The sequence below is a fragment of the Trachemys scripta genome, chromosome 3 (assembly GCF_013100865.1).
Source record: "Trachemys scripta elegans isolate TJP31775 chromosome 3, CAS_Tse_1.0, whole genome shotgun sequence".
Taxonomy (NCBI): Eukaryota; Metazoa; Chordata; order Testudines; family Emydidae; genus Trachemys; species Trachemys scripta.
Window position 1 is genome coordinate 63,334,292 of NC_048300.1, and position 25,267 is coordinate 63,359,558.

Sequence of the window (25,267 nt, forward strand, 5' to 3'; positions counted from 1 at the left end):
AGGAGGAGCAAGTTTCCCTTCCCTTTGTGCAGAAGCAGTAAAATGGTAGAAGTGGCACATAGCGTGTCGGATTCTCTTCTCAGCCTCATACTTACTGAATCTTTAGAACACTATATCCAATGGCTCAAGCAGACACTTCTGCTAGGACTAGGAGTGGGAATCAAATACCTAATTCTTGAGCATATATTCCTCACCTGGGGTTTTCCAGAAACAGACCTCTTCACCAGTGTCCTCAATAGAGGTTGTCGGATGTTCAGATCAAGAGGGGTCTAGAGACCATCAATCTCAGGGAGATGCCTTCCTCATCTTCTGGTCAAGGAATCTCCTCTGTACCTATCCACCACCACTGCTGCTCCTCAGAGTACTAAACAAAATCAGTCAGGACAGAGCTAAAGTCATCCTAATTGCACTGATTTGGCCAAGGCAAATATGGTTCCCTTGCCTGATTCACCTCACATCTCACTACAGCTTCCAACCATTCCTGACCTGTTGACTCAAGAACTGATCTCAGTTTGAACACGCAGTAGCTCAAGGCTTGGTTTCTAGATGGTTCTCTGGGGTAGAGGTCTCCTGTTCAAGAGAGGTACAAGAGGTTTTGTTGAATAGCAGAAAAGCATCAACTGGAAAAACTTACCTGCAGAAATGAAAGAGATTCCACCATTGTTGTATCCCCTGCTGAGTCTTCCCTTTTGGATGTCTTAGATTACCTGTCGAGTTTGAAGAATTCATGCCTCTCTCTGAGTTCTGTTAGCAGCTATCACAGCTTTCCATTGCCCTGTTGATTGGCTTTCAGTGTTTGCTCACCCCATCACTTCCAGATTCATCAGAGGGTTGGCTGACTTCTTCCACATGTCAAAGAACCCACTCCTATATAGGACTTGAATTTGGCCCTCAACTTTCTGGTGAAGCCTCCCTTTTGAGCCACTAGCTAAGTGTGTCCTTCTACACTTGTCTGTGAAAACTGTATTTTTAGTGGCCATCATCTCCACTAGGAGAATTGGTGAGCTTGGTGCCTTAATGGTTGGTCCCTTTCTACACAGTTTTCTATAAAGAAAAGGTATGTCTTTGGTCACATTTCCCTTTTTTACCCAGTGTAACCTCAGACTTTAATATCAGTCAGGTCATCGGCTGCCAGTGTTTCATCCTAAACCTCATCTGACTAGGGATGAGGTTTAGGATGCACCTTATGCACCTTAGACATCAGGAGGGTATTGGCTTTTTATTTGGAAAGGACTAAACCCTTCAGAGTCTCTCCCAGGCTGTTTCTGCCTTTCGTGGACAGAATTAAAGGAGCCCCTCTTTCTTCCTAAAGACTCTCTAAGTGGGTTTCCAATTGTATCATCTTCTGCTATGAGGCTGCTAATGCTAAGCCTCCTTTTAGGGTTGTAGCCCATTCCACCAGATCTCAGTCTACTTCCATAGGTCTGTTTAAGAATGTATCCATTGGTGAAATAGGCAAAGCTGCTGTGGACTTTCATCTACACCTTGTCAGAACACTATGCCTTAGTACTCGCCTCTAGGGCAGATGCTGCCTTGGGGACTGCAGTTCTGCAAACTATGTTAGACTACACTCCAAAGCACCCACCTCCTTTAGAAAGTACTGTTGAGAAGTCACCTGGAATGGAGCATAGGGATGTTACCTGACAGAGAAGGAAAGGTTACTTACCCTCTATGGTAACTGGAGTTCAAGATGTTTGACCCTATGATGCTTCACTACCTGCCTTCTTCCTCTCTGCCTCAGAATCTTTGTGTTATAGGACTTTGTAGTAGAGAAGGAACTGAGGGCAGTTTATCTGACACTTCTTGCATACCCTCAGTCTGGGGCATGAATACGCTAGGATGCATGTGTGGACCAAATGGGCACACTGCTATCAAAAGCCTCTGATCAAAGGTGCATGGAGTTCATTGCACCTAAGTGTAACACCCAACAAATACCTTGAAGAATTCCAGTTACTGTACAGGGTAAGTAACATCTCCTTTTGTATGCCTGTCACTTTAGCATTACAAAGATTAAATGTAGCATCTAAACTACCCACAATGGACAACACAAATATCCATTCTGTGTACCTTTGTAATGTGTTAACATTTGAGAAGTGTTTTAAAAGTGTATCTATTTAACAATACCATTCCAGTCATAACCCAGTGATTGTCATAGTTGAGCAAATGCTTTATCATAAAGATGCATCTCATCCCACACTCCGAAAATCTTTGCAGTCAGGTTCTGGTGACACACCTGAAAGAGCAAGATATACAGTGGCAGTGACCTTCCACTGAAAGCATCCCACATTAAATCCCTAAAATGTCTAACTTGACACTGGTAGCAAAAGGATCTAATCAACAGTTGCAGTGCTGAAAACATTAAGGCAGCTATTTCCAAGCTACATATGAGTTTTTGCAGTAAATTAGAATCAATATATTGAATTACATCTGGAAAGAAATGGGAAGCCAGTGGAGTTAACTGAATATAGGCATAATTAGCTCTCGCTGACCCATTTTTGTAAGCAATAGGCTGCAACTTAGTGCACTGTAGATGAAGATTCCAGCTAGTCCTCAAGAGGGCACAGCAACAGCCTAACCTGAAGACTGCAGAAGCATGAATGACTAGTCAAGTTTGCATCTTCCAGGAAAGGCTGCAACCTCTTTGTTGCAAATTATAAAATATAATAATAATAAAGTATGAGCCACAACTTTGGAAATTCAAGAGCAATGAAGAAATTGAAGATTTGTGGCAAAAGTGATGTGTAATTTTTGATTGCATCTGATCCCCTCTCCTTGCTAGTTTTCTTTTCTAAACTTCAGTTTTCCTGGAGCAGCTGTATACTTCAAGTTGAATGTGATGCATAGGCTAGAATTTCCATAAGTCATCTAGGCTCCTTGAAATTTTTTGGTGTGAGCTCCACAGGGAAATTAGTTAAGGTATAGATGATATCCAAATTTCATTGTTCTGTTTTCATTCCTGTTAACTCAACGATGAATATCATGTGAACTGAAGGCCAATTCCACCAGTTATGATACCATTTCTATCGTATCTACGACACATAATCACCTCTGAAATTTGAAGACTTCTCAGTTTTTATTTTTACCTAACATTGCTGTCAGTTGAAAGGCTAGGTCAGATGCTCCTTATGAGAGAGTGCTTCAACACTCCCTTTTTAAATATCCAGTGCTCCTCTGGGTATGTATCGCTATAATTTCCCAGATAGCTGTGGAAGCAGTATATAGAAGGAAAAACCTAGGTTTTTAATACCTGAAGTTCTCCGAATGTGTCGCCTCAACCAACCCCCGTTTCCATTCTTCCCTTCCCTGCATCTTTGGAGCGTCTGTGTATTCTGTATAAAACTGAGGAAGTGGCTGTGCACCTGTTTATTACTTTGGCATTAGAAAGAGCTAAAAGGGACATAGACAATTGCTTTTAGCAGTCCTGAGACATATGGACTCCAAGGGTGTGGATCTGTGAAAGCAACATATTCAAAGACCTCCGTTTACTGGAAAGTGCCTTGGATATCTTTTTGGAATGTGTGTCTTTTCCGCATGCGTGAATGGCTATTGCTCTTTTGTCCTTGGTTACTAATTGAGGTAATTTAATATATAATATTTTACAGGGAAAACGAACAGGTATTTTTACATGAAAACCCACAGAATTGTATGTATATAGCTATGACTTTTTGCATGTTTTTCTTTTTCTTGCAGTGGAAGCTTTAACGTTCCCTCCTACATCAGGGAAGTCATTCATTATGGGAGCAGATGAAGCCCTTGAAAGTGAGCTGGGTCTTGGAGAATTGGCAGGCCTTACAGTTGCCAATGAGGCAGATTCACTGACTTACGATGTAAGTGGTAGTTTAAAATAAGCCATTTGAGGTTCTGCCATCTATATGTGTGTGAAGATCTCAGTGAAGTCAGCAGTTTTACATGGGTACAGACTACAGGAGGAACCCCACATGTGCAACATATAGAATAAAGAAAAGTGTTTGCAAAATATCCATCGTTTGCAAAATGATGGATAATTCTCTTTATTAAAAGAGAAAAAAGTTAACAATGACCTTTTAAGGGTCTTCTGCTGTCTTAACTCAAAATAGCTGTTCTTCATGTATCGTAATTGCTCCTCAGATCCCCACTCTTGGGGTACGTCTACACTGCAATAAAACACCTGTGGCTTGCCTATGTCAGCTGACTTGGGCAGGCTGCAGGGGTATAAAATTACAATATAGTTGTCTGAGCCTGGATATTTACACTGCAATTTTAGAGCTCCGTGAGCCCGACTTGGGCCTGCTGCACGTGTTTAATTGCAGTGTAAGACATACCCTTGGAGTCTGTGTGCCATGCCACCGACCTTAGAACTATTGAAAGTCAAATAGCCTTAATAGGTGATAGCACTGTGCACATATAGCTCCTCGCTAAGATTCTAAGATCCACGATTCCCTCCTTTGTTTCTTCTGTATAGCCTATTAATGAATCTCACAACTGCTGATTTGGAGCCAGATGTCAGATTTTTCACGTCTTTAAAATCTTTTACTTTCTAGGAAAGTGTATTTCAGCTATTATTTGTTTTAACCATCTGTCCCTGTGTCCTTTCCTTGGTGATCTGGCAACCACAGATCAATCCCAGTACAGTGTTCTTTTGCAGATGTTAAGGAATTGCAAACAGTAGCAAATGGAAGGTTTCCGGGTAGGGGCTTTAGTTTTCATCCGACCTGACCGTACATGTAGTAAGGGACAAAGAGTCCTGTGGCACCTTATAGACTAACAGTGAAGTGGGTATTCACCCACGAAAGCTTATGCTCCAATATTTTCGTTAGTCTATAAGGACTCTGTCGCTTTTTACAGATCCAGACTAACACGGCTACCCCTCTGATACATGTAGTAAATTACCATAGGGTGTTATAGCTGTGTGATTTTTTTTTTTTAAACTCTGGAATAAAATCATCCCCAGCATTTCAAATTCCAGAAATTAACATGCAGATCTTTAAAGCTATAGTCCAAAAAAGGCATATACACCCAGACACAGATGTTACAGAGCTGACTGCAGTTTACTCAAAGACATTGAGTAATTTTGCAGCAGCAGCCATCGCTATATTCTGCCAGGTATTAAATTTGTCCTTTGCAAGTCATGATTTGTTTAGCAACAAGAGAGGACATTACTGTTTAGGTACATTGGATCTGGTAGCATGATCTCCTAGCTTTAGCTCAGGGCCGCCTCTGTTTCTACTAATGACGTATGATTTTCTTTCAAGAAGGGAGGGAAGCTGTTACATTCTGATCCCACTTCTCTTCATTTGGTAGTATAGATTCTTGACTCTTAACTGCTGAAATCTCGAGTTTAAGATATTTGTCAAGTGTTGTTGGAGTCCTCTAATCCATTCATATGAAAGAGCTTACACTTCGTCTGTTTGCAATAAAGGAAGAGTCTCGAGGATCTGCAGTCTTTTTTAACTGAAAAGGAACATTGAATTTAATCTGAAATAATTTGTCACTCCAAGAACCTCGTTTACAGATTTAGTAACCACTATTTCTCTTTTAATGCTTATTGAGACGGGTTTTCTAAAATTTTAGGTTTCTATGCTAACTGCGTGTTCTCATTATTACTTCAATATTTATTAAACTCTGGGAAACAGTTTCACTTTTTAAGTCTCTGATACATACTACATACTGTTTGAAGATATGCTGGATAGAATGCATAGATTTTTCAATATTGAAATCTCTGAGCTGTAGTCTATTAAAGACCAATCTTTCAAAGGGGCATCAATCCTCTCTGTTTGCCTGCAATTAATTATAGACACACATGTTGGGATCTACATGAAATGTGCTTCACAAAAAATATTATGATACCTTTAGTCCTGATTTGGTTTTTGTATCAACATTTTATTAGTGGACTTTATCTGTTATTGCCAAGCAAATGAGTGCAGGGGACTTGATTAGATGATCTCTTGAGGTCCATTGCAGTTCTGTGATTCTGTGAAACTTAGCGCAGGCAGTGGTTGATGACAAAGCCCTAAAAGATCATCCAGTGTTTTATTTCAGCCTTTGTCCAAGGGAGCTGTGTTGAAATGACTGCCTTACAGCATTTCTTTTATGTTACTGAGATTGGATTATCATTTGGGTCACTTTTAAAAAGCAGTTATTGTCAGAGAAGTATCTTTGTAAATATAACAAGGAGTCCTTGTGGCACCTTAGAGACAAACAAATTTATTTGGGCATAAGCTTTCGTGAGCTAAAACCCACTTCACGTTGTTTTTGCTGATACAGACTTAACACGGCTACCACTCTGAAACCTTTGTAAATATGGTCTTACTCAACTGTTCTGCTTCCTTTTTTTAATTCCAAGTCATCACTGCTTATTTTACTGATAAAAATAAATTTGTACTGATCCTGTTAGCACAACAAAGCCGATACATCTCTAAGAAAATAAATTGGATTATTTCCTGGCTTGTCCATTGACAGAATTGCTAGCCACATTTCCATCACAGATATTTTACCTTAAGGTCCACACCCCAATTGCATCCTAACTATTCCTATAATGCACCCTGTTTGAGTCAAGGCCACTGTTGTTAATATGTGAACCAGAAAGAACACAGCTGAACTTCCATATCCTAGGCTGAGTTGGCAGTGCTGGTTGTTAGGAAGGGTATCTTGTGACTTGTAAACTGACAAACTTTGAGTCACTGAGCGATAATAAATGTGACTCTCAGAGCATTTCATGTTTGCACAGAGGCATGTCCATATGGGAGGACTTCCACCCTCTGTTTTTATGGGATGCTTCTCTTTATCATTTTTAAAAAGTAATCCAATTTATGTTATTTATGATCTTATTTTTAATTCTGGTCATAAACTACTGCTACTTTTTAAAAATATAAAAGTGAGGAAGAAAAGTAAGGTGCAAATAATCTGACTTTTGTATATACTACCTATATATGTAAATATGAGTTTTCTAATGCTTGGTAAATAGAGTGCTGGTTAGTTTAAAGACCTGGAGATATGAAAATGAAGTAACAATTTAAAGTAATCCATAAATGCTAGATTAAAATTCTGATTTCTCCTTCTGTTGTGAGTCCACCAAACTAAGTATAAGTTTTGGGAATTTTTTCCAAATAGATAGCAAACAATAAGGATGCACTGAGGAAGACCTGGAATCCCAAGTTCACATTAAGAAGTCATTTTGATGGAATAAGAGGTCTGGCTTTCCATCCAGTTGAACCAGTCTTAATAACTGCATCCGAGGACCATACGTTAAAAATGTGGAATTTACAAAAAACAGCACCAGCAAAAAAGTAAGGCTATTCTTATTTAAGTGTTGTTTATGTGAAAACATCTAAACTAATTATTTAGAGAAACAGTAGCAACAAAGAAAAGGTCATTTGGGGCTTGATCCAACTGCAGGTGGAGTCAATGGGAGTCCTCCCTTTTCACTTCATTGCGAGGGGGCATGAGGCTGTTGTAAGATACAGACCTTAAAAGAATGCCAGGCTGACGCCATGTAACTTCATTAATCTCTTTTCTTTTCATTATGAAAATACCATATGATTTCTGTTTACTGTACTTCCATATAGATACTGTTATATTATTTTACTAGGAAAACTTATTTAAAGGTGGTGACCTATTTAATTACACACACACACACACACACACACACACACACACACATTAGTAAGTGATATATATTTACTAATAAAAATATGAACAGACATGAGATCAGATTCTCTGGCCCACTCTGCACCTTGTGCGCTGCTGGATCTGGATGCATCTCCTCTGCTGGAGATTTCCTGAATAGCCAGTAACTATGCCACCACTCCTAGAGTCACCAGAGTGATTGGTGGGGAGAGACTTGGCCAGAGCATGGTGTACTCTTGCAGTTCCTTAGTGATAATTACCAGCTGGCAGAGTCTAGAGTATGTTCTTAGCTGCTGTAAATTCACTTGGGGCTTTGGCATAACTGACCTTAGAATCAGTGAGCTGTAATCAGCTCCCTCCCTCTATTTTGTGGCTGAGCACAATATAAAATGTGGCCCATAGAATATACATAATCTATTCAAAGTTTATTCCCTCTTTTTGGTTTGATTGTTGTAAGATTGCTCATGATTAGTCTGATGTCATTTTTTTGTTTGTTTGTTTGGCTGCTTTACAAAAAAAATCTTTCCAGTATTGCTTTTTGGAGATGTAAGATGGTTGGGGAAAACTTTCATATGAGTTTACAGCCGTTGGACAAGTTAGCTGTTTCAGCATTCTGTTTTCAAAAAATATTTCGGGGAACACTTGTGTACTGTAACATAAACTCTGAAACCGCTCTCCTGTGCTTTTGTTTAGGAGTGCCTCTCTTGATGTAGAACCTATATATACATTCAGAGCACATAGGTAAGAAACACTATTGTACTCTGAGAAATAACAGTTTTTATGTGTTTAAAGTAGTTTTCAAGTATTAATTTCTACCATGTATAAAAAATCAGCTAGTCTTTTTATTAATTTAGTTTCCATATTATCCATTTTAAATATTTGTATGTGTGTTTGGATCTATTATGAATGTCTTTATTAGAGTTGGAGCTTGTTAAAGCTACCAGTTTAAAAAAACAAATCTAATTATAAGTATTGCAAATATAGGGAACTTTTGTGCTTGTTACTGCAGTACAGAATTTTTTTTCCTATTAAATGTGTGTACAGTATGAAGTTGTTTGCAGGCAAAATAGTTAAGTTGAATTATATTTTAAAACTGGTAGGAACAGGCACATCGTTAGTGCTGCTTTTGTACTTCGTGCAATTGATTTAATCATTAATTTGGTCTAACTTGAATAATATGACTGGACACTGAGATGGGGGAGCCTTTTTAGTCAAAGTCAAAAGCACTGTATCTCAGACCACCTGAAATGTGCAGTATTTTTGTTGCAGTGTTTCCATCTAGTGAGTCTCAGTTAAGAGTTCACAAGACCAAATGTTTTGTTTGAACATAGATTTAAGAGTTATTTTTCTTACATGTAATCAGTGAAAAGAGTTGAAATTGATAATTTGGTTTCTGTGGGTTTTTTTCCAGTGGCCCAGTGCTCTGTGTGGTAATGAGCAGTAATGGTGAGCAGTGTTATAGTGGAGGAACTGATGGCCTCATCCAGGCCTGGAATACGACAAACCCAAATATTGACCCCTATGATTCTTATGGTACGTTTTTGTCCCACTTGGCACGTTTTTGTCACAGACACTTAGCAAGTGAAAATGAGGTATCTAGTGAAAACTTGAACTTTTGCTGAATTTAGCAGCACTGTGAACTGTTTTGCGTAGTGGTATTCAGAACTTGAAAGAAAAAGGTAACTATTGGCTTTAGTATCAAAGGCCTTGACTACATAGTGAGTTAGTACATGCAAGCCGCAGTGTGAATCTACAGCACACCAGTTTGCTGTGCACTAACTCGCCATGTAGACAAATCATAAGTAAACTGCTGCATTAGTTCTTGGATTGACTCTTTGTTACGGGCTGGCAAAAGGGTGGAACCTGCCAGTTTAACAAAGAACAAGGGCTATGTCAAGAGACTTCTTAACATGATGTTTCCTGTATGGTTTGTATGAAAGTTGGCTTTTGAAAAATAAGCTGACATACTATTTATGGCATTTTAATCTTAACTTATGTTTAACTTCTTGAATGCTAATTTCTCCCTCATGTAGCATAATTGCAACTTCTTTTTTTTCCTGTTGGTTCTGTTGATATTATACATGAACACTTTCAGATTGGAAAAGGCTAGGAATACATGGAATTATCCTTTCATTTCTCATCCTCTGTATGCATTATGAAGATATCAGAATGTTTCTCCCTTTCTAAGTGCTTCTTCTTATTTTTATAATACCACTGAGGTGAATAGCTTTGTAGAAACATGTAGGAAGACAAGAGCTGTGCTGAGGAAATGTGTAAATTATAGAATTTAATAAATAAGTGGTGGTCATGGAAAACGGGGACAAAAGAAAAACTTCGGAAAGGAAATAGTTTTGGGAGACTATGGGTTTGCAAAAAAAAAAAAAATCATACCTATTTTTCATTTATGTGTTAGTTTCTGGTAAGTTTTGGGGGGTTTAGGATTATGTTATAAATTAAAGATAGTGTATTAGTGGAAAGAAACACATTTGAAGAGGATCAAGATTGCTTGGCCTGCACATAGTCTGTTCTAAGAATTGGTGGCAACATGGTGAAAGGTATAGAGCTGCACTTGAGAAAAGGAAACAGCTGGGGAACACTAAAGAGAAGAGTGCACATAGGGAGCAAGAGGAGGCAGAAGATAGCTTAAAATATAGGCAGGGTCTGAGCTGTGTGTATAGGGCCTTATGATGAGGCTGCGGGGTTTGGCCTTGATTTAGAAAGAGATGTTAACCCACTAAAGACACTCAAGGAGCAGGGAGAGCACCAGGAAAGGAAGGTGCTTTACGCTCTACAGTATTTTGAATATACTGAGCGGGTAGGAAAGAAGCACAGGCCAGAAAGGAGGAGGTGGCAGTAATCAGTACAAGATAGTAAGAGTTTTAGTGGTATAGAGGAAGTGGATTTTTAGAGATGTTGTAAAAGCCAATTTTTTTGTTTAAAAATACAAATTATATAACTGAATTCCAGATACCCTAGTGAAATTTGAGTACCGTTACACTGAATAAGCTAAACTTCTTCAGTGATAGGCCCAGCCAGATCCTCTGTTTTAATATTTGATTCTATATACAGCCAAAGAAATAACTTCTAATTCAGTGCCTGGTTTCTCTTTATTTAAATTTTGTTTCAAAACATTTATCCCACATAACTTTTTTCACAGATCCGTCTGTTCTACGAGGTGCATTTTTAGGCCACACAGATGCAGTATGGGGCTTGGTTTATAGTGGAGCACACCAGCGTTTACTATCCTGTTCAGCAGATGGCACCATACGTTTATGGAAAGCTTCAGAAATTGCTCCAGCTCTTAATATATTTAATGATAATCAAGGTACAGAATAATTTCCAACTTAAATGCTTATAGCTTAGCTGTTATAATTTCTGTTATTGTCCCACACATTCCTCCATGCTGCTCTTGAAGACTCCATCTTAGTTTTAATAGTAGTTTTTAAACAAATGCAACTTTTTTGTAAGTATTTTTACCCTTTAAGTTACTTGCGTCCTCTAACTTTGTCCTACAGATGTTTTTCTCTGGGAATTAGTCTTAGAGCTCCATGCAAGAAATGAACATACTTCAAAGTAGAAATGGATCTCCTATCCCAGCCCAAGCTCTAAATAAAGCATCTTAATAAAAAATATTATCTGAGATAGTATATCCACCAACTAAGATTAAGTTGGTGACCATATTAGATAATATGGGCTTAGATTCTGGGTCCTTACTCTTTCTAGATAATAAAATCTGTTATAAACGAATGAACCACTGTAGAGTATCACTTCAAATAATGACTTGTATTTATTATATTATCAAGTGCAAGATGGCAGTCAATGTTTCAATTGATAAGTAATGTTTGAAAATCATATAGTTTTAGACAGCGTTAACTATATTTCCTTATGTCATAATGAAACTATATTATTTTTTTATACCAAAATGTTACCTGGTTTCTTGCTTTTACCAACTAATTCATTTCTGAAAAATGTGCTGCTTTTCTGTAGAAATGGGAATCCCTTCTTCTGTGGACCTTGTGAGCAGTGACCCAAGCCACATGGTAGCATCATTTAACAGTGGGCACACTTGCATTTTTAACATGGAGACACGGCAACGAATTCTTACCTTGGAGTCCAACATAGATACCAGTATGTATCCAAAATGAAAACATTTCCTCATTGAGAGAGGTTGATATTTTTATTGTTGAAAGCTTGTATTATTTTACTCAAAATGAGAGTATGTTCACAAAAAATTGGCAAGTTGGGTGACAGGTGAAATTATAGAGTGAAAGGCAGTTGCTGGATTTTAAGTAGTGATGGATAATTTTACAGCTAATCCTCTAGATCTCATGCAGGGGTCCAGCAACACAGTGAACCACAGATCTCTGGTAAAAGGTCAGAAGAAATACATATTTTGAACATGCATTGTGTGACTCATAATTCTATTGGGATATTTTTAAGCAGTTGCTGTAATAGTAGAAATTAAAGCAGAGGAAATAGGTTGGGGGCATCCATAGCAAAACCCCTCCTCTATGTATCCCCATGAATGGATATTATATGTAAGCGTATCAATGTTAGGTAAGTGTGTCTGAGTGACAGTGAGTGTGCATGTGTGTCACTTTTAAAGTGCTGTGGAATGATTTAGGATAAAAGGCACTATATAAAAGTAAGTTATTGCTTGAGAGAGCTTCCATTACAGACACATGGTAGATTTAATGCCTAGGAAGAATTTTTAACCCAAAACTTGTTACTAATTTTATTCTTTCAAAGGAACATGTGTGCTGGAGTTTTCAGTCTTTAAAGATTCACTATATATTTTTTTCATAGCCGCTAACTCTTCCTGCCAGATCAACAGAGTTGTCAGCCATCCAACGCTTCCTATTAGTATCACTGCCCATGAAGACAGGCACATCAAATTCTATGACAACAATACAGGTAAGTGTTCTTTCACTAGATACTGCCAACAAACTCAAATTTGTGGGCAGTCTCATGAGAGAGGTCAAGAATTGAATGACCTTTGACACCGATCTATCGGTCCAGACTGCATCTGTAGAAATGTGAGGCAATGTCGGGAAACTTGCACTGTTGCAGTCTGCAGTTTCTGGTTTTAAATGTCTCACGTGGTAGTGATTTCTCCATTTCCCTTGTAGGGCTATTGCACAGACCTAGTGGAAACTCATTCTTAGGAAACTTCCCCTCATGTTGGTCTAAAATTTTCATTTGCTGATTTTTCATCTTTTTTTTTTGTTTTTTCTAATTCTGCCTGCTTGGATCCTCATAAGCAGTTAAAAGCAGCCTAGGCATCTCTGTAGGATTGCTGAGCACTGGGTCTGGCCTGGCCTGTTTGGGGAAGCAGTAGTTTCCTTTTGAAGTTCCACTAATGACATTGGTCCAGACTCAATGGGAGCGCCCCTCCCGCAATGTTGCTTCAAAGAAAATGGCCTCTTCTCCAGGAACAACTGGGCAGTTTTTAATTCAGTTTAAGTCTGGACGGGGAGCTGAATTAACATTCCCAGTTCAGTTTTAAGGGATCCAATTACCTGCACAGAGGTGCTGTGGGATTCAATGGCAGTAGTAAACCAATCCTTTCCCAGCAATCTGTGGCCCTCTTGCTATTGCCAATTCACTTTCTTAAAAGTTGTATTGCACACAATTCAGTATTCCCAGTAGTTTTTTTACAGTAAAACACGAGAGCTTAAAGTGTCATCTGAGCTCATGGCAAGGGATAGTAGAAGCTGGGGGGAAAAGATGAAAATAAATAAACCTATTTTTTAAAAATTGAACAAGTAGACAAAAAGCCTAAACCTTTTTCCTGTTTTTTTTACCCTTCTTGTGTTAATTTCCTTCCACAACAGAAGAATATATTCCATATAAAACATACAAAACACTTGTGGGTTTTAAATGAAGGAGCTGCTATAATAGCAATAAGTCATGCAAGGTTCAACAGTAGTAAAGGACTGATTCCGTTTTGGAATGATTGAAGGCACTCAACTGTATTTACCCAAAATGTGGATGATTGCCTACCGATGCACACATTGTTGTGGCTTATTGCTGAATAACTGACCTCTAAGTCAGTTAGGAAGCAGAAACTTGTATATGCACTCTGGCTGCAGCATCAGCTCAGGAAAAACTATTGATTGTTACAGTCCACAAAGTGTATGTTGTATATGCAGTGCAATGGATTAACACAGTTGTTGACGTTAGAACTGTTGACCACTTAAGCAAATTAACAATATAAAATGAGTTGATACATAACCATACTCACCCAGTCATGAGAGAGTATTTTTCTTTAATATAATATAAAATGTGAAAGGCTCCAATCAGTGAGAAAAAGCAATCGACAGAATTAAAATGTTCATTCTCTTTCAGATTCAGTGGGGCCATACAAAGTAAATTGCCATAATATGTTGAATTACAAAAAATAACTGTAGAAAAATAACCCGGATAATCTTTTCTTTCAAAGGAAAACTGATCCACGCAATGGTAGCCCACTTAGATGCAGTCACAAGTTTAGCTGTTGATCCTAATGGCTTGTATTTGATGTCTGGCAGTAAGTACATCAAATGTTAACCTCTTCCTTTATCATAATAACTTTAATGTTTTTTACAATTAAGACAACATATTTCCCTCTTTCTCTATGTAGGTCATGACTGTTCAATTCGCTTATGGAACCTTGAAAGCAAAACCTGTATTCAAGAATTTACTGCTCATCGCAAAAAATTTGATGAGTCTATTCATGATGTGGCATTTCACCCATCCAAATGTTATATTGCCAGTGCAGGAGCAGATGCTCTGGCTAAGGTCTTCGTATGACACAGTGCTTCCCTTTCAACTCTAGCTCTTGTACATTTAACCAGATGCACAAAAGAGAGGGAGACGTGAGCAAGAATCTTCATTTCCTACCCTGAAATTAAGAGAACGTTTGTAATGGTTTAGTTTTTGCAGGGTGCTCTTTTCTAAATTAAGGTTTCTTCAGGTTTCTGCGAACTCAGCCGGTGCTGAGAGCTTGGAAACTCTCAGTTTCAAATGTCAACAAAAGAAATGCTTTTATTTCTGAGGGTGTGAATATTCGTCCAGGCAGGCCTTGGGCGAAACTAGGTATCTGTATTCTCTGCTAATAAAATGGGACACTATAGAGGGATGGTCAAGTAAATAGGTGGCCTGATTGCTGCAGGGAGAGGGGAGGGGAACTTCCAAGTGTTTCTCATCAAGGAATCTTATAAACAGCATACTTAAATTAAGTAACCTAAAAAGGTGACCGTTCACATGCCCATTGGGCTACCATGTGAATTTCACTTGTTCATCCCTTTGGTATTAATGACTAGATGGTGTTTAGAGGAAAGTAGCTGATCGTTAATCTCAGCCCACTTGGCTGCTAGCATAAGGTAAATTTGTTTAAAAGGAAAAAAATACTAAATTTTAAAAATTATTAATGCAGTAATGTTTTGTTAAATCTATTATGTTATACAGCAAATATTTAGTTTGCAGGAAATGTATACATTTTATTAATTTTGTGGAAGAATGTGATAGCAAGTGGCTAGAAGCTAAGGCCATAGTCTAATCACAATTAAGGAGACAGGCTGAAATAGTCTGTATATACTGTAATAAGGGATTTAATTTATTCAAATTTATAATACTGTTTATTGTTGGTCAGGCACAAGAAATTATAATAAAACTTCCTACAGCAATCTCTAGCAGAGTTTAGCCAACACATCTTCATTTTTTCCCATTCCTTCAAGAAAGGGAGCCACTGTGGATGAAAATCATGATTTCATTTTAAGAATAAACATGATTTCTTAGTGCTCTGTGTGAGCCTTGCTATCAGATTAATGTAGTAGGTGCCTTTACAAAGTTCCACCAGTTTGAAAGATTCTACTTGTTCTAGAGAGATTCCCTAACTTTCAAACCGTTGGAACTTTTGAAATGTTCCCCCTGTATGGGGCATGCTGTGCCATTGATCTTTAAAGTGTGGTTATGTGAAAAGTGACTGTTTAAAAACAGCACCTTTTTACTCAGCAGATCTGGTCCCTCGCTATATTCAGAGTATATCTGTTTACTTTAGTGACAGAAATAAGTTTGCTGGTTTTTAGTCCGGTTGTCCCTGCAGGGCGTATCGCAGGTGAGAAAGAGTAAGGTGGGCACCATCAGACTTGGTTACCTTTCTGTAAATCCATTTAAGGCAGTGGTGTCCTCAGTTCCACTTGTGGAATGTAATTAGTTCTGCAGATTCTTTATTACTGGTGATGATGTGAGAAGGAAAGAACCCCACCTGACTCTCAAATCCCAGGTTGAGTTTGGCTAGAAGTTAATAAAGAAATCTTTTCTTTTAAACTGACATGTTGGAAATAGGAGTCATTGAAACACAGTAAACATAGGACACAATGCTATTTTTAGAGTGATTTTTCAGAGCAGAACCACACTTAGGCAGACCAACTCCCCATTGATTACAATAGGGAGTTTAGATTAACATTCAATGTCACTCTGTTGCTTTATGATAAAAAGTTGCCCCAAACTGTTTGAGGCTGCAGTGTACTATATTTAATGCTAAATACCCTGGAATACCTTTTACTGCTCAGCATATTCAGATATTTCAGTTTGTGATATTGATGTACAATATATTTCCATTAAATAACATTAGAATTTTACCACTAAACAGATTACTATAATAACACAAATTATTTAGTTTTATATGATAAAAAGGGGAAATCTGGCTGCAAAACTGAGCATTCAACTTTGTGAAAAATCATTTGTGTACTTGACTTGTTCTTTCAGTGTCATTATTTTATTTCTTTTTGGAAAGGAAATTACAAAGATTTATTTGAAAAATTCTAAAAGTTATGTATATTATAGATGTGTATATATATATTGTAAACATGTATTAAATCTGTCTTGTAAGGGAAGACTTCATGGGTGCATTTTAATGTTTTAGTATTAAGAATTCTTCTCAGTTTGTGTATACAAAGGATAATAAGTATGAAATGAATGTTGTGCTATTTGCTTACAAAATATAATACATAGTTACAGGTGTTTAGATTGCTGTACATAAAACTAATAGGCCAGCATGCTTGTTTTTAAAGACTGTCGTTCTAACTGATTAAAAGTTGAATGTAAGAAAAAGCGGCTAGTCAAATGTGAATTGAAAGATGTTCCATTCTTACTCTTGAGCTCTTGCTCAAACTGAAAAGTGAATCTTTTAAAGCTGGCAATAGCTGGAAGATGAGGTGCCTTTAAAAAACAAATGTAGCCTTACAAAGAAGTTGTGGAGTATATATTTTTGTGCTGGTCTTCATAATTGATGTTAATGTCTTTTTTACTGTATCTGCTCACGTACTAGCAGGACTGCAGGATACTGTGCATGAGCCTGTCAGCTCTTCTGAATATCATCATAGAAGTTAGGGATGGAAAGGACCGCTTAGGCCGTTTAGTTCATCAGCCTGACAAAGTAGGATTGTTACCCTATTGTGCGTTTTAAATAGCGTTTTGACCAGTGAGGTTTTATATATGTCCCAAATGATTAGGCTTTCGTTGCTTCCCTTGGAAGACTACGCCAATGCTTAGATATTTCACTATTGGAAAGTTTTACCTGATATTCAGTCTAAATATTTCTTTTCTTAATTTCATCGCATTATTCCAAATTACTGTCCTTTTGTACTGCATAGTTCCTCTCCATGCTTGGTATTTACACCCTGAAGGTATCTGTAGACTCTTATCATATCCCTTTCTTAATTGTCTCTTAGGCAAGCTATACATGTTAGCTCTTTTCATTTTTTCCTCACAAGTCAACTCTCTACAACCCCTGATCATTTCAGCCCTTTCAGTTTGTCAGTTTATTTCTTCATAACTTGCTGTCCAAAACGGTGCACACACCATTCCAGATGCAGTGCCAACAGCACTAGTATAGACAGGGTCTGTTAACCTGTGTGTTCTATGATGTGATGCTTCTACTCTCACAGCCCAAAATTTTATTGGCCTTTTTGCTGCTGTCAGATCGCAAACTCAAATCCCAGTTGTATCTGCCATCTTCTTTAGACAATTTTCAGTATTATTGCTTCCCAGGTTGTTGTTTCTTTTTTAGTTATGTGCAACTCCTCCCAATTCAGTATAGTCTGTAAATTTCATTAATGTGTATTGGCCAATAATGAAAATATTCACAGGATTGGACCCAACTCTGTTCCTTGCTGTATCTCCACTAAACATTTCCATACCCATGATGCATTACATTCTGCCATTATGCTATTTCCAAATCAAGTTCACATGGCAATTTTGTAGTTTTGTTTCATAGAAATTTCAATGTAGGTTAACCTGTGTTATTAATTTTTGTTTTTAGTAAAGCCCAGTTGAAAGGAGAAATTACAACCCCTTTATCTGGTGAAAATGATCTAATAAGCTTAAACATCCTCCTTTTCACTTCCAATTTACAAGGATAAACCGTATGCTGTTTTTGTATGTTTACGATCCAGCTAACTAAAATACTTTCTTGTGCAAAAGGATTAGACTAGTTTGGGACACACCTTGGATTAAGTATTATGGGAAATATTTCCTTCACTTTTATAGTGTCTTAGTCACTTATATATTTGGTACCTTAAAGACAAACCTCTGTGACATGCCAAGTAAAATCCTAATCTGAGTGTTCAAATGTCTTTTTCATTTATATTGTTTATAAAAGTCACCTAGGACTACCATGATTTTCAGATCACATTTAAGTTTTTCATTTAATAAAAAAAACATTTTCTTTAGAAAGAGATCTTTAAAATAAACCTCACTTCCTATAGGGTTTTTTTTTTAGGGTGCAGAGTGAGGTTAAAGTAATGTTACAGCTTAAGTATTCCCAAGCGTAATACGGTTGAGTTACTAAGTGTGTAATTGTTCAGTATTCAGCTTTGTAATTAAACCATAACCATAGATGTAGAAGCTGCAAATTCCAAATAAATAAAAACTTGTCCTTTTCAGTAAATAAAATTTAAAGTAACTAAATACACACTTTTTTCAATACATCAGTGTGAACTCATCCCAAATTTTTCTAATTCTCAGCTGCTTTAATCATTTGATATAGGGAGTTCCACAAAACTATGCATTAATGTAAAATACATACATCATTTTTTGACAGGAACACCAGATTCCAAGCATGTTACTAGAATCCATTCTAAAGGAAACCAAAAATTCATTGGCAAGCATAAACGTCATATCTCGCATCTTTTTCAAGCACTTCTAAAGACTTTTCTGTAATGAATGTCAATTTGTATGAAGTCTGCCCATCACTGGTTGCATGATATTAAGACCCAATTTTAAATTCTAAATTTTGCCCTTTTGTGCCAAAGTAGAAAGTATAGTTTGGTGAAAGAGTAAAATATACCACTAGAGAAGGGGTAGCAAGAGATTTGTGGTATCTTATAACAAAATCTTTGAAAATAAAATGGTGTTTTGTTAATTTATTTTTCAAATACAAGGTCCAGTCTAACTTTGACACATACTCCTCAGAGACTTCAGTGTGACCACACATGAGCATCAACTTAAGCACATATGTAAGAATTTGCAGTATCAGGCCATAAAGAAGTTAATAGGTGACTGGTTCTCATGTACTGTGATAGGATTAGAACTTAATCACAATGGAGGGAGTGCAGGACTGGTTTTCAGCCTTATTTCTGAATGCCCATGATTTTGCGGATTTAGATCATGACCTCAATGTTATATAAATGATTATGGTATTTTTGCATTTAATTCATTATAAACAATCCATTCCATACAAATAAATGCACAGTCAATGCCATTCTAAGCTTAGCTTTGGAAACTTTGCTTTATTTCCAGTGTGATATACAAATGTTTTAGCCATTTTACTATGTTACTAAATGATGCTACAGCTTTTTATTTTTTATTTTGACATGCAAATGAGCTATGAATGGGAAAAATGCTTCAAAGATATTTCATGAGTCAGTTTATTAACATGTATATATTTCAGATAGGTGAAATGGAACTCTTCATTAAATTGGGAAAATACAAAATGGAAATAACTGTGGAAATTCTACCCTAAGTACAATACAACATTTAAAAATACATTCTGAAATTTGAGACTGCTAAATGGAAAATTATTTGGCCACAACTATTAAAAAGGGAAAAATCAGACCTTGACATTAAGACTAATGAACGTACGGTATTGTTGTTAGGAAAATGTATAATTTGTAACATAGTTAATTCATGTTACCTCTTGGACCTTTCCTGATGGTGAGCTTCAAAGCTACAGTCAAATTAACTAATTCTGTCTTGAGTGGCATAGAGTAACTCTGTAGTAAGGTTTTAGTTTTGTTTTTGTTTTATTTTTTGAAATCTATTGCTCTTCCCTGAGGCAAGTATTTCGGATAGTGCCCCTGTCCCTTAAGGAGTTGAGAATTTACCATTTACTCTGACTTTTGTGTATTTTGTGGAGGAAGCTACACTGAAAAGTGACATAACTTGACTTCTGTGGTATAAATGGATTTAGGTTTATAGAACAACAGTGGTGTAACTACAAATTGCACGTAATCTGCTAATCAAAACCCCTTTCAATGTCAGGTACTACTCAGTATGACTAAGGGTAACAATAGTCAGGTGGTAGACAACAATTTGCCCATCAGGCTGCCTGTGGGGTATGTCTACAAAGCAGAAAAATTGTAGTTGGAGGGAAACTGAATTTTGAAGGATGGCCTGACGTGAAATGGAACAAAATGGGAAATCTTAGGATGGTGAAAAATTAAGGCATGAGCCCGATCAAACCCCTATTTTTAAGTGATCCTTACTCAGGCAAGTATTCCTGTTCATTTAATGGGTCTGCTCCTGTTAGTGAAAATCTTGCTAAATCAACCTCTTAGGTTGCGTATGATGACTTTTCCTTGTTTACTAACAACTATTTGCTGAGTAGCCACCTTTTTCATGGTCTCATTTGTTGTTACCATTTGAATCTCTTCCATAAACTATACATTCACAGAGCCTTAAAATCCCATCTGTTTTTGACTTCCTGCTTTGGAGGGTGAATTGCATTGATTAACAGCGACTTCCTGTTTAAACACTTTTCCTGAAGGACAGGTGGGATTTCAGGTCTCTAGGACTACAGCATCTGAGTTTTCATTATTTAGAACAAAAAATTTGGACCTACTTATTTTTAATTTTAGTTTCTGATTCTAGTGAATTTTCTAATTTTTTGTATCCTACCTGCTGACTTAATTTTGTTGCTTGAAGTCTGTTTGAAACCTGAGAAGTACTGTACAATGTAAGACCTTGCTTTAAGATTCTGTTCTCAGTATAAATCCCTTTGAACGGTGCAACAAGGGTTCTAATCTGGTGTTTGCAGTGTTGTTGTAGCCGTGTTGGTCCCAGGATAGAAAGACAAAGTGGGTGAGGTAATATCTTTTACTGGACCAGCGTCTGTTGGTGAAAGAGACATTTTTTTCTTTTCTACTTTTTCTTCAGGTCCTGATGACATGCTCTGGGTAGCTCAAAAGCTTTTCTCTTTCACCAACAGAAGTTGGTCCATTAAAAGATATTACCTCATCGACCTGCTTTTAATCTTGCTCATTTTCAGTAAAGTTACTTTGTCGCCATGGACAAACCAATCCATACTGTAGCTAGATTAAAAAATATACTTTAATGCAGGTCTCTACATGAGCTAGTGTGATATTTTTTAAACCAATTTGACCCTGTCTACACTGCCAAGACTTATGACACAGTAAGATCACAACCATGTTTACACCATGCTTAAGCATGTATTTTAAATTGTTCAAAGCCCTGTGCTGACAAGGCCTAAAAGTCCTGTTTGGTTGCATTCGTTCACCTTGAATTGCAGGCTCCCAAAACTACTTGCTCAGAGTCTGAGAAATCTTTGGTCCTAGCACCAAAGTCTTAAGCTGAAAGGTTAAAAAAAAGAGTTACACAGTTGGATTTGTACTTTTCTAAAAGGGAAGGAATAATTTCTTGCCAAACCAAATAGATTCATGACTTTTGTGGCTTACTTACTAAGAGCAGCCAAAAGTATTGTATAAGGGATAAATGATGGACTTCAGGCTGATACTTTTCCATTAAGAATTTATTTTTTTATTCTATCTTTCATTGAAATTGTGGTCTTTACATGTAGCTTGTTTTTTTCAAATGTAGAGCTCCCAAAATTGTTGTTTCATCTCAGACAAGCATTTACAACAAACATAAACAGATTTCAGGGGTATCACTTCAGCATTAGCAATCTGGAGCAACTTACTTTTGAAAATATAAAAAGAGTATGTTAACAAAAAACATTTTATAGCTTTGGAGCCTGAGTGGATTGAGAGGGGGTCTTGTACTACATGCGGTGGTTTTCTTAAATCACGCATCTCAGCAGCTTGTAGAAAAATACAGGATAATAAAACTATTATTCAGTGTAATATTTTCTATTAATTATAGGTATAATAACTTCTTAACATGGATATTCATCAGTATACTCTCTGCTTGCAGTGTATTTTGCATGAATATCTTCAATTGGTTTCTTAAAGAGACACTCAAGTTAAAACAGTCTTTCAAAGAAATTTCTTTGCCTCTGGAACTAATACTACTCATAGTTAAAACTGAAGTAATTTTAAATATGTTTCACTATTAATGCAGTTTGTTTCTTGTTTTGATTCCTGTACTTCATTTTTTCCCTAAAACAAAAACTATATTTGGGACCAAAGCTGTCTGGTAATGCCTCTTTTAAAATATGGATAGGGTTGCCAATTTTGGTTGAACATATTCCTGGAAGTTGCCTCACATGACATAATCTTGAATTTAAGATTAATCTTTAATTCCTGGAGACTCCAGGTCAATCTGGAGGATTGGCAACCCAGATTACAGGTGGTGACTACAAAATATTAGTGACTATAGCTGCCACATTCCTAAGTATGAACTTTGTGCTGCTCCAATGAAAGTTGAAGTGAAAGGGTGCCAGTTACTAAGAGTAATGTGGGAAACACATCCTTGAAAACAATTAACAAGGAGAAAGATTGAGCGTGCATGTTACTTTGGGGTTCTTATGTTGCGCACTCATGAGTGTCGTGAATGACTACTTTGGTGTAACAGTATCAGACTGCAGGTGCTTTGTGAAATGGTGGCTCAGATGGAAAATATCTATTTGTTGAGTAATTCTGATGGCTTGTCAATTTGTGTCTATGGTTTAGTATGAGATTATGTAAAAGTTATAAACATGCTAATTTGGTGGTATATATGCTACTCTTTTGTACACAGCGAATAAATTATTTTAAAAGTTATATATCAATTTTTTAAATTTGCAAAGTAACTAGTTCTCCCAATAATAAGAATCCATAAATTGCAAATGTTCTATAATTTCAAAAGGATGTTGCATTCATTGGGGAAAATCTAACTGCTTGTGCTAATCCCTACAATTTTGAGATGTTTTTACCATCAAACAGACCAGAAGTTTTTTGTATTAGAATGAAAGCATTGTATTATCAGTTAAAAGTTTAATATTGTGTCAGAACTTCAGAATTCATTTTCAGAATCCTAGACATACATACAAAACGGCAAAATTTGAATAATCACAGGGCAGTCATTTAACACCTATTTGTACATTTTGGGACATCTCAATAGGAGTTCTCTAAGTTTTCTGTTTTTATGAACTGCAATGAAACTATTGGTTGTGGAACGTATTGGGGCAATTGTGTTTAAAGTTATGTTTGCTTGTTAATGTGCAATTTAAAATGAGGTAACATTGAGGTAATCATGTAGGTATTTATATTGATATGGCAGTAGTGAAGTGGAATATCTGTATACTGTACCCACATTCTGGCCTGAGCAAAATCACATGGACTTCCAGAAATAAGCAATGGTTTTTAAGAGCAGCTTTATTTAATGTTGCAGGAGCAAGTAAATGTTATTTGTACCATATACTTGTACATGTAAATTGGGTGCTAATAAATACTATTTTTCAACATTTTGTAGTGTGTCCATATATTTATAAGAAATATATAAGCATATAGTGTGTGGGGACACCCCAAAAGAGCCCTACAGATGTATATTAGCACATTCCATTGTGGGCCATGTTAGTATCATCTGAATTTTCCTTTTAAATTTGACCTTTACAAAAGCAGTTCTTCTGTTCCTGTGCCAAATATTATCTCCCTTTCAATTCTTTATACTTGGTCTACATTTCCACGTGCTGTTGATTGTGACTATGCCATCTTGACATCAGTGGCACCTTACAACTTATGCAGTCTTAATGCACACAGGTCTTAGTGTCTTCACTGGGAGTTAGAGACACATTATTCCAATAGAGTAAATGCCTTTGTGTAGGGGGTTGATTATCACAGAGTGATGCAGCGATCTCAGGAAGAACACAATGTGCTTCAACCTTACTTTCTCTAACATAGACAGTAGCATGTACATTTTAAAAAGTGTACACACAATTCTCCCCGCATGGAGAGGATGATAGAGAATGAACCACACATGACAGAGGTCAGTCATGTTGCTTAATGCACTACTGGCAGATGCTCAGTGAAGAGGATGGTATAAAAATCTATATTGAATTGAACAGAAAAACTTGTTAGCAAACTCATCCTGTTTCCTCTGAGTGCAGAGTAGGGCAGAGAAGAGCCCCAGCCTCCTTTCAGTGGCTGGGAGAATATTCACTTTTCCCAATCCCCTCGACTGTAGGAAAATAGGAATTGCTAGAACAGAACAAAGGTTTGTGTAGTCCAGTATCCTGTCTCCAGCAATGGCGAGTATCCGATGTTTCAGTGGAAAGTGTAAAATGCTCTTATGTACAGTTTATCAGTAACCTGCCCACATGGGGAGGTTTCTTCCAAAGCCAACTACAAACTGTCAGGGCATTATGAACTGAAACATAAAGGTGTATATCCCTTATTAATTGTTGTAATAGGTGCATAGTCTTATTGTCCATGAAAACAAAAAATGCCATTAACGTTAAGGTTGGTAGTAAGTATGTGTATACAATGGAAAGTTTAAAAATATGGAAATGAACAAAAATTATCTTAGTCTTCTCAATAATTGCAGGATTAAAAGTTAACCTAGACAATATTTAGTAGACCCCAGAAAGAGGGGTGAACTGCAGTAGAAGCAGGAAGAGCATATCCACCTACCCTGCCCCTCAGTATGACTAAGAGCTAGATGTAAACAATGTGGCTGAGTTATTGCTAAATCTAATCTCCCCCAAGGCTCAGTCCTGTCACTTGTTCTATTTAACAAGTAGGTACAGCTGCATGGGGCGAATGAGACTTTATTGGCTATAAATAATGCCATCAGCATATAGATGACTCATCAAGCATGGACAGTTTTGTACTGCTGCTGTCCCATTGCCTTGTACATTTAAGAACCTGAATGAAAAATAGCTGGTTCAAGTTCTGTCCAGAAATGAGAGAGTTGTTTAAGGAGCTAGCAGTTACTGTGATCTTGCTCTTGAGAGAGAGAGAGTCCATTTTATGACTTAACTTGGGGGGACGGAAGTCCCCCGCTACTCGGGGTGCCCAGATAGCAGCAGTAATGAGGAATGCTTTCTTTACACTTAGGCTGGGCAGGAGACTGTGGATGTGGACCCGGCTATGGTGATCCACGCTTCAGTGACATGAAGAAAGGACATTTTCACGGCCTCCTATTGGGCTAGCTACTTCCAAAAGCTTCCCTAATCACTGGGAATGTATTACCCCAATATTGCATACAATGCAAGAGTTGTAAT

At 37.2% G+C, this 25,267-nt stretch overlaps 1 protein-coding gene across 3 annotated transcripts in view; it reads left to right on the forward strand.

The window, feature by feature from the left end:
• STRN (striatin) overlaps nt 1-23,509 on the forward strand; it is a 97,436-nt gene extending 73,927 nt beyond the window's left edge. For all 3 annotated transcript variants that reach the window (XM_034764934.1, XM_034764936.1, XM_034764935.1), the window contains 9 exons: nt 3,691-3,827; nt 7,090-7,265; nt 8,299-8,346; nt 9,017-9,138; nt 10,763-10,930; nt 11,593-11,733; nt 12,412-12,519; nt 14,048-14,134; nt 14,228-23,509. In XM_034764934.1, coding sequence (XP_034620825.1) covers nt 3,691-3,827; nt 7,090-7,265; nt 8,299-8,346; nt 9,017-9,138; nt 10,763-10,930; nt 11,593-11,733; nt 12,412-12,519; nt 14,048-14,134; nt 14,228-14,397 — 1,157 coding nt within the window. In that variant the 3' untranslated portion in view covers nt 14,398-23,509. The remainder of the gene's footprint in view (nt 1-3,690; nt 3,828-7,089; nt 7,266-8,298; nt 8,347-9,016; nt 9,139-10,762; nt 10,931-11,592; nt 11,734-12,411; nt 12,520-14,047; nt 14,135-14,227) is intronic.
• Nucleotides 23,510-25,267: the final 1,758 nt, after the last annotated feature.